Source organism: Borostomias antarcticus (genome assembly GCF_949987555.1).
Source record: "Borostomias antarcticus genome assembly, chromosome: 12".
Lineage (NCBI taxonomy): Eukaryota > Metazoa > Chordata > Actinopteri > Stomiiformes > Stomiidae > Borostomias > Borostomias antarcticus.
The window spans coordinates 4540286-4550285 of record NC_140245.1 but is presented as its reverse complement, the minus strand read 5'-3'; the positions used below and the strand labels follow the sequence as shown (position 1 = coordinate 4550285).

Genomic DNA, 10000 nt, shown 5'->3' with positions numbered 1-10000 from the left:
CAGAGATTACCTCAAACCACTCCCCTTGAGCCATAACACACACACACACACACACAAGTGCATTTTGAAAACCTTTTATTGTATATGTATCTGATGCTAGTTTAGCCTTTAGCAATGAGGACTGCATGGCTGCTAACTACAACTTTATTGGATACAGACCAAGAGATAGACAGACAGACAGACAGACAGACAGACAGACAGACAGACAGACAGACAGACAGACAGGCAGGCAGGCAGGCAGGCAGGCAGGCAGACAGAAACAAACACACACACACACAGAGAGTAGTGCCCAGGGAGTGTGAGATATTATGGTAAGTTTAAGGAATGTCATGGTGACTGTCAGAACTGTCAGAGCAGAAGACTGGAGGCCCTCAGAGGGCATCTGCCAGCTGTGTGTGTGTGTGTGTGTGTGTGTGTGTGTGTGTGTGTGTGTGTGTGTGTGTGTGTGTGTGTGTGTGTGTGTGTGTGTGTGTGCATGCAAAAAATATACAGCATCACCACAAGGTTTGTTTGCCCTCTAGAGTCTACCCCCCCCTCCCTCCCCCCAATGTTGTTGATGATGTTCTTTAGAACCATTTGTAACAATAGAAAAACTGTAAAAAGGTTTTGTAGTGATCCCGACCACCAGTCAGGAACGAGGTGGACTGTCAAGTGCACCAAGGGCCGGCAAATTAGGCCCAAGAGTCTGACATGAGAGACGAGAGGCCTACGGTGGCAGATCCGGCCCAAGCACCTGGGACAGGCCGGAAAGGTAGTCATCGAGCAAGTAACACTGTTTAGAGTGAATATCACTTATTGGAAATGTAATCACTTAAAGTAGAAGTAGACATTTGTAAGTCATGTATCTTTTCTTAGTCAAGATCAATTATGTGACCATGTATACGTGTGAGACAGTAATGACAATGCAATGATTGGAGAATGTATCCATGTATCAACTGTTTGAGTGTATAGGTAATTCTTAAAGTAGGATATTTAATAAGATGTTAATTAGACATTTATTCAGTGAGTTCACACTGAGGAGTTGACCTTTGAGCTGTGAGCACGAACAGAGGTCTAAATCAAGTGGCACCGCTCTGACAGAGAGAGCACATTGGAGCACACACACATTTGGGAGAGAGAATTGGGAGAAGCATTTTAAGAGAGGCTGTGACTGATTGGCTCATGTGATGGTAGTTTAAGCAATAACATATTAGATTCATGAGCCACGGATAACAATCAAACCTGGTGGTGAGGTTCTATAAGCCGTGGTAGGGACTTCACATAATAAGCCATCACCTTGAGGTCAATAGGTCGGTAGCCTACTCTTCAACAGGTTTCATATACTGTAGAACCCTTTTATTGTAGGTCAGAATGGAACCTTTTTTCAGAGGATTCTATATTAAGTACTGTAGACTGTATCTGACTGTTGTATTTTTATTTATTTTATTTTTTTGTTTATTTGGACAGGACAATGTGCACGTACATAAAATGTTCAGGAACATTAAAATGGGTACACCAGATTTAGCTCAAAGCTACATTCCATCTGTAGTCCTAGGGACTCTATACTATTGCACCAGAATCACTTTGCTTAAGTCTTTGTGGTGTGTCAGGTTGGTGGGGTTTGTATATTTATTAAAAGTCCATTGGTTCCATTGTGGAATACAAGAAAACTCAGGCATAAAAAAGTGTTTCAAATAGTATTTGGAGCCTGGCCATGTGTGTATTGTATATACAACCAGCCATGCTACTGTACTGTACATGACTGTAGTCAGTTCACTATCCGTGGGATCATAGGCCAGATGTGTGCGCGACCCCGGGATGACCCCAGGACGAACCCAATTTCTGCTGACACAGTAGACGCCAGACACCAGAGTCCACCAGACGAAAGTTCACAGTCTTGCCCCTTTTGATAATAATAATGCATTTTATTTATAAAACACGTTTCATTGTGAAACATGTCAGAGTGCTGAAAACAGCCCTGAGAGGAGCTGATAAAGCACCCCCCCCCCCCCACACACACACAGACACACACACACATCTCCTCTCGTTCAGATGATATCTTGACTCAGCCGCCCTGCTACCAGAGCAGAGCGCCCTCTCACCTCAGCGCCTCCCTCAGTGCCCCTCGCTCACTCAGCGTGGTGTGCTTGATGTCATCAAAGTTGTTCTCCAGCTTCACACAGCTCTGGTGGAGGGATGGAGGGAGGACGGAGGTGGGAGGAAGAGAGTGGGAAGAGAGAGAGAGAGAGAGAGAGAGAGAGAGAGAGAGAGAGAGGATACTGAGTCTGTGTGGACTGTTTGGTCCAGTAAGATTTACATTGACAGTGGAAAAGGCTACAATATAGAGCTACAATAATAGTCTTGGACAGTGCATACGCCAGCATGTCAGTGTAGAGACAGGGACAGTAGAGACAGAGACAGTAGAGACAGGGACAGTAGAGACAGAGACAGTAGAGACAGGGACAGTAGAGACAGAGACAGTAGAGACAAAGACAGTAGAGACCGGGGCAGTAGAAACAGGGACAGTAGAGACAAAGACAGTAGAAACAGAGACACTAGAGACAGAGACTCACGTCACAGCTCTTCTCTGGGTTCCTCTTCCAGTGTTTCTTGTCCTTCTTCTTGGTGGTGGTGGAGTAGATCTCAGCATGGGTCTTCACCCGGGGGTTCAACTCCAGGATGCTCTGGAGAGGAGAGGAGAGAGGAGAGGAGAGGAGAGAGGGATGATAGAGGAGAGGAGAGAGGGATGAGAGAGGAGAGGAGAGAGGGATGAGAGAGGAGAGAGGGATGAGAGAGAGGAGAGAGGGATGAGAGAGGAGAGGAGAGAGGGATGATAGAGGAGAGGAGAGAGGGATGAGAGAGGAGAGGAGAGAGGGATGATAGAGGAGAGGAGAGAGGGATGAGAGGACACCAGGCTCAGTTTGGACATAGAGAGCAGGCATGAGGCCAGGTCGGAGGACAGAGAGAGGATGGTAAATGGACTGCACTTTTATCCAAAGCGCTTTACAATGGCCTCTCATTCACCCAATCACACACTCACACACATTCACACACCAATGGCATCAGCTGCCATGCAAGGTGCTAGGGAGCAATTTGGGACACTTCGACATGTGAACAGGAGCTGAGATTCGAACCGCCGACCTTACAATCATTGGATGACCTGCTCTACCTCCTGGGGTGTGATCCCCTCAGGAACTAACTCCACCATAAACAACACAGAGAATCACATTTACTGTAATAGGAAGAAAATTACTGAGAAAACCCCCACACACACACTTACACACACACATGCACACGCACACACACACAGGCCTCATGACAACAACAGCAAAAGGGGCATTCCAGGTAATGCTTCTCTGGTTGGTCAGAGGTGAGCAGAGGTACATTAATGATTGGTTAAGAGGAGGAGTTCACAACCTCTTATCTCTAGCAAAATGGGGTGAAACATCTATTGGAGTCACGTGGTGTGCTCTGCTTAACCTACTATACAATATGTAACGGTTTACACAAGAGCTGACATGATGGTGTTACCTAGAATATGGTAGCCTTGGCGTTATACCATAGAATCTGGGACTAGAATGGTTTCTCACCTCTCCTCCTCTCTCCTCTCTGTCCCTCCTCTTGACAAGACTTAGATAGTTCTATTCTGTAGAAGAAGGCTCGCAGTCCCGAGCCTCGCGGTCCATTGTGTGAGCCGCCTCATTCATCTAGTTTCCTAATGGACACGGATGACCGCCCCAGACGGCGTTTAATGAATCCGTGAGCGCACACAAAGGCGTGTGTTTAGCACACTCACAAAGGCGGGATATTAAAATGAGACGTCTCCAGGGCCGTGTCAGATGAAAAGCTATTTTAATTGCATTGCGCGCACGGCCGTCATGACATGTGGAGGCGTTTTTTTTTTCTCCCACAAAAAAAAGACACGATCGAGTAATTTTTCCTACACCAGCTGCCTTTCCAGAACAGGATTCCACTCGGTTAGCTATGCCCAATGTGTAGCATTAACATAGAACATTACAGTGTCATGTCGGGTCATGTCGATGCTAGAGGATATAGTGATAGGCTTGCTAGAGATGGCTGTTGGGACTGTGACTTAAACACAATAGGCTACTTAAACTTTTGTTATTGTAGACAACTTCATGGAATGATTGAACCTGTATCGAGGCCTATAGAGTATGCGTGCGCTGTCCATGGTGCTGAAAGCCGGGCCTTTGACATTCACGGTCAAACACAAGGCTGAATTTGGGGACCGATTCACAGCACGATGAAATTAGCTTCTGACCCGCTGTTTCCAGTCCACCTTACATAAAGTCGCACTGAACCTGTTGTCGTCATTGCACGTGACCTACCGTTTTTCAGGAAGTAAGAAATTATATACTTTGATATAAGATTACAACAAAAGTAGAATTTTGTAATTTTTTTGGGCATACATCGTTGAATAGGTGAACACTATGACCAATTATGTGAACCAAAATGGGACAGACTTTAAAAATGGCATAATGCCACATTAGATCAGGTCCAGATGAAAAACCACACCATTTAGACCTGTCAAATCTGGACTATATTATCAAGTAGACTCCAGATACTCATTAAAATACAGATTCAGATTTGTGAAATCTTATTCTATTTGGGAAAACAGTAGTCTAAATGTTAATTCCACTCTTTTCCCCCCATCGAGTCCACATTAGACCGAGCTCAGATCAAAAACTACAACATTTAGACCTGTCAAATCTGGACGGATTCACATTTGTGAAACCGTTTTCCTATTTGTGAAAACTGAAAAAAACAAACAATCATCTAGACCACATTAGACCAGGTCCAGATAAAAAAAAACATATTACATAGACCTGTGAAATCTGGACTAGATTATCATGTAGTTCACAGAGGTGGTGGTTTCAGATTTGAGAAACCCTTATTCTATTTGTGTATTCACAAATCTGAATCGGTGTTTTAATGAGTTGTGTCTGTGTGTGTGTGTGTGTTGTCTACTTGATAATCTGGTCCAGATTTCACTGGTTTAAGTGATGTGTTTTTTGAGGGGGGGGGAGAGTGAAATTGCTTTTTTCCAGTTTTCACAAATAGGTTAAACGTTTCACAAATCTGCAACCATGTTTTATTGAGTCTCTGGGGTCATTTACAGAGGGGATCAGGCTAATCCCCATTTCCCATGGGCCAGGTCATGTAAAAAGACTTGAGTATTGAAGTTTTTTAGCAAACGTTTACGGCTGATCAGGACAGGCAGTTTAACAGAACAGGTAGTTTGAACACAGGCAATGTGGGCAGTGGTCGCTAATATCATCGCAGAACACACCAGACTGATACATAAAGGGGGTGTTTGTGAGAATAACATCATTCAATGTGGCCTTTTCCTAGTTTTTGGGGTCATACTAGTAGGAAGGGATGCGATTTGATGGAGATGTAGGGAGTCAAACTGCTGTAGTGCTTTGTCAGGTGTCTTGAGCATGTCCCAGTTAAGGTCACCTAAAATGACGAGCTCTGATGTGGTGAATGGGGCCATGACGCTGCTTAGGGCTGCTAGGGTGCTGGCGCAGATGGGGGCGATGACAACCAGTCACTGACAATGAGCTATTTGACATCTTGATATTTAGGACCAATAAGTCAAACTGTTTAGGGATGGATTTCACTATAGGGCAATAGAGCACTGAAGGTGAAAAGTGTCTATTTTAACAAATGCTGGGTTGAAGCTTCAAAGAACTGACACCACCACAAAAGAAGACTACCTCGGAAAAATAATTTCACTCGGACAGAACGCGTCTAAATAAGTTATTTATTGGTAGCGCCGAGGCTTCAAAACCCAGCATTTGTTAAAATAGACCCGTTTGCTTAGGTAAGTGAAGTTTCATGTTTATCTGCCACTTGTAAATATGAGCGCCTCTCCTAACTAGGCCGACACCGATTTATTTTGACGGCAAAGTGAATGGACCAGCAAAGGACTGTTGTCTGAGCGAGCGGAATGCGACAACGGGACTGAGAAGGGCTAGTTGAAATGTAGAGTAATATCTGAAGTAAACAGTAACCCATAACCTGGCTGCACCCTTAGCTAAAGCTAAGTTCAGGAAATGAAGCCCAATTATAGCTAGCTAACGTTAGCTAGTGCTAGCTAAAACACTAGCTAGTGTTAGCTACAGTACCTAACCAGTGTTGCCAGATTGGGCGGGTTCACGCCCAATTGGGCTTCTTTTGATCACGTTCGGCCGGAAAAAACAGCATTGGGCGGTTGGGCTGGAAAAAAATAGCATTGGGCGGGCGTTTAAAAATATATATATTTTAAAACTGGCGGGACAGACGTCTTAATTTTATCCAATGATGTTAATAGGGTGGGAGATGTGCACCTGTCCAATAGGGGCGAGGGAGCTCTCCCTGTTCAATGCATTTGATTCACACGGTCAAGGAGAAGGTCGAGGTCGAGGTCGGAGTCAAATCTAGCAAGCTACCCCCGAAGAAACCTAAAGATGCCAACGTGGGGATGTGGGATCAGCAGGTTTCTGTCATGATCAGATTAAAGATGCCGGTGGAAATCAGTGCTTTCAGGATGTGGCACTTGGCGCAATCATATTGCTCACTCTGATATCAAATGCTCATGTGGAGAGAGAATTTTCCCAAGTGACGCTTAAGATGATGGCAGAAATCGCATGGGATTACCGCGGCTTTCTGCTCTCACAGTTGTTGGGGAGCTTTGACTCAACCATCTATTAATACTTGCTAATTAGCAAGTTCACCACATGTACATAGTTTTAAATTGACGAGTTACGTTAGAAGTTGGAATGGACTCCTGGCCTGTTCGGCGTGACGGTAAGATATTTTTTATTTAATACAGCAGGTGTTTGTGGATGTCGCATCATTGAGTGATTCATTACTTGTGTCTCTGCCTGCTTGCCTGCCTGAGTGTCACACTCCTGACTCGGTTATTGTAGGCGAGCAGGCAGGCTATTCATGGGTGGTTATACAGGTGGTTATATAGGCCTACCAGTGGAAGTTGTGTAGCCTAGTCCACTTTTCACATTCTCTAGCGGTTTCTTGTCACCACTAAAGCTTGTTATCTAGCTTGTCATCTTGTCCTCTATTCATGATATAGCCATGCTTCTCATGTGTTATTATAATTTGTTGCCTGCATTATCATTTCTTTGACTATTTGATGGGATTACGCATCTTTCTCTCTGTCGTAGGCTGTGTGTGTGACATGTGTAGGCGTGTGTTGCAGTTTACCACGAGTTATTATTATTTTCGGTATTTCAACTGAAAGGCATTTTTCGTAGCATGCACTGCTATATATGATATACTATAATATTTGGGCGTTTTTTTATCACATTGGGCGGATTTTGAGCACTCATTGGGCTGGAAAACATCACACCAATCTGGCAACCCTGTACCTAACTCAAGGCCCGAGGAGTTGGAGATACTGTGCACGTTCTCTCAAAGTGCTTTAGCTAAGGTTAGCTACTACAAGCTAGCTAGTCCTTGTCACCAACACTTGCCTCACAACGTACGTAGCTAAACTATTCACAAAGCAAGCAATGTCAGCTGACTGGGACTGTCTCGTGAGTAGAATAGCCAGTGTTGTGAAATGCCTTTAACAACTGGTCAGTTGATATGTTGCACAGCAATCGAGCAGGATAATATCATTAGGGCTAGGTTAGGTAGCTAGCAAAGTCAGCTTGCCCAGCATTGTATGGTTATAGGCTCATTCCTATGGGATAGCTTAGTAGTTTGTGATTTAGCAATGGGTTGACTAATCACTAGATCAATATTTTCAGTTGGGGATAGGACTACAACACCACCTGTGCTGTGGCACCAGGAATCTGCTCTGACCACTGTTTTTATTCACCACCATATCATGTTATTATGCAGATTAAATGTACTGTATGTCTACGCGACACAAAAAAGGCTTTATATAAATGTTATTTTTGGCCAATATTTTAATGCACTATTTTAATCAATCTCCCTTCTGTTCTGTTGCAGCTTTGATGCTGGGATGCCTGGTGTGGTTGAGGCAAGAGAACACTGTGATGCAACACCAGTCAGGTGTCAGCTGCTGTGCAACACAACAAGCCCCACCCGTACAGGACATGGCCAGACAGCAGTATCTGATCATGGATGGCTGTGACTGTGTCCATGATACAGGCAGTGCAATTACATAACATGTCAAGTATACTATACAGTAGTATACAGTAGTGCAGAGTAAGTTCTCTATTGTATAGACAAGGTGTTCAATTGCTCAAGTGTTGTCAGGTGTTGATTCAAGTGATAGTGTACAGTAGTGCAGTCAGTTCTCTATTGTATAGACGAGTTGTTCAATTGCTCAAGTGTTGTCAGGTGTTGGTTCGAGTGTACAGTGGTGCAGAGTCAGTTGTTTATAGTACTCTGGTTGTACTATACATAGGCCCTCTCTCTAATTATAACAATGGCACACATGCCACCCCCTGGACCAACATGTGAACACGTGACACCTTGCACCTTGTCTATACAATAGACAACTTACTATGCATCACTGTAGACTCAAACACTCGAACCAACACCTGACAACCCTTGAGCAATTGAACACCTTGTATAGACAATAGACAACTGACTCTGTACTACTGTATACATGTGCATTACATGCCTCTCTTCTTTACAAAGATGGTCACAACCACAACATGTCCTGAGAGCACATGCAAAATAACAACTTATGGCTACTTTTAATGTGCATGTCTGTATGTTTTAATAAAGCATTTAGGAAAAGTTTCAATCAAGACTTCAGTATTACCTATTCTGTTGAGTACTAGTACTTTACAATTGTTCATTCATGATATTATTACAATTGACCTTTCAAGTCTGCCTACACTTAGGTTACTTAGCTAAGAACCATTTTAATTACAATTTACTTCTAAGGGCAAATACTTTACTTTCATATCTTCATATCAATATAATATCAAGATCCTAGTAGATGTCCAAATAACCCACTGTGTCCTGGGTCTACTTATTCACCACCTAAAGGGAAGTGCAAAACAGCAAGTCATGACCTTGTTGAATATGGTTGATTTTCAGAGAAATGCCTTTTAATAGGATCCTGTTAGCTATTTCCTAATTATGATGATTGACCTCTGAGTATGGCTGTCGGATTGAGTTTTCGGTAAGAAACGGTGTCCCTCTTCCATAGACTTATGAGATAAAGACATTCCATGGCTGGTACACTCTGTGCCAAACACCATTGTTGTGGTTAGAGATAAAGGCCTGGGCGACGAGGCGGCGTAGGTTAACTGGACCAAAACAAGGCCACAGAAGAGACCAGAGAGACAGTCTTATCGGAGAAGAGACGAGGGAGGGGGGACACTCAAACCACATAAGAACGTTGCAACGAGACCAATACTTTGATTTGGGTCCAGACAGCATACAGAGAGGTCAACTGTACATTAGGCCATGCCATCGTCTTTTGTATGTCAAACCTTCTGTAATAAACCGCTTTTGCTTGAGGCTCAAATCCTGTGTTGGAGAGATTCATTTGGAATACACCTGAAAAGGAGACACTGGACTGTGTGGTATTGTGTGAGATTGGGGGCCGTCTTTTATTGGAATCAAAACACAACGCAGAGCTGAAATAAGGACAATAATAAAAGACAACGAAAGTCATCAACCTTTATCCAGAAACAAAAGTTGAACCCATTGCAGCAAAATAGCTAACATTACAGGAATCATCAGTGTAACTGCTTTAGCCACTGACCGCTACCATTAATGTTATGGAAGCTGCTGCTAGTTGTTGTGAGCCCATGAGCTTACTGGCTATCCCGCTCTCATTGTGCTGGATTAGCATTGGAAGCATTGGAACTGATGTGTCCAGGTGACAAGACCCATCTTTATTTATCAGACATTACCGTCCTACCAGTCTCGCACAGGAACAAGCCAGCCAACACACATAAGCCAGGCTTGACCTGGCCTGGTTACTAATGTGGTCTAGATGGGGGGAAAAGAGTGAAATCAACCTTTACTCTGTTTTTACAAATAGAATAAGGGTTTCACAAATATG

At 43.7% G+C, this 10000-nt stretch overlaps 1 protein-coding gene across 1 annotated transcript in view; it reads right to left on the bottom strand.

Moving 5' to 3' along the window:
- Positions 1–10000, bottom strand: part of dpydb (dihydropyrimidine dehydrogenase b) — a 39754-nt gene that overhangs the window by 28450 nt on the left and 1304 nt on the right. The window contains exons 2-3 of the mRNA XM_084446803.1: positions 2553–2663; positions 2082–2164 (exon numbers count right to left, since the gene is read on the bottom strand). Of these exons, the coding sequence (XP_084302929.1) occupies positions 2082–2164; positions 2553–2663 (194 nt within the window). The remainder of the gene's footprint in view (positions 1–2081; positions 2165–2552; positions 2664–10000) is intronic.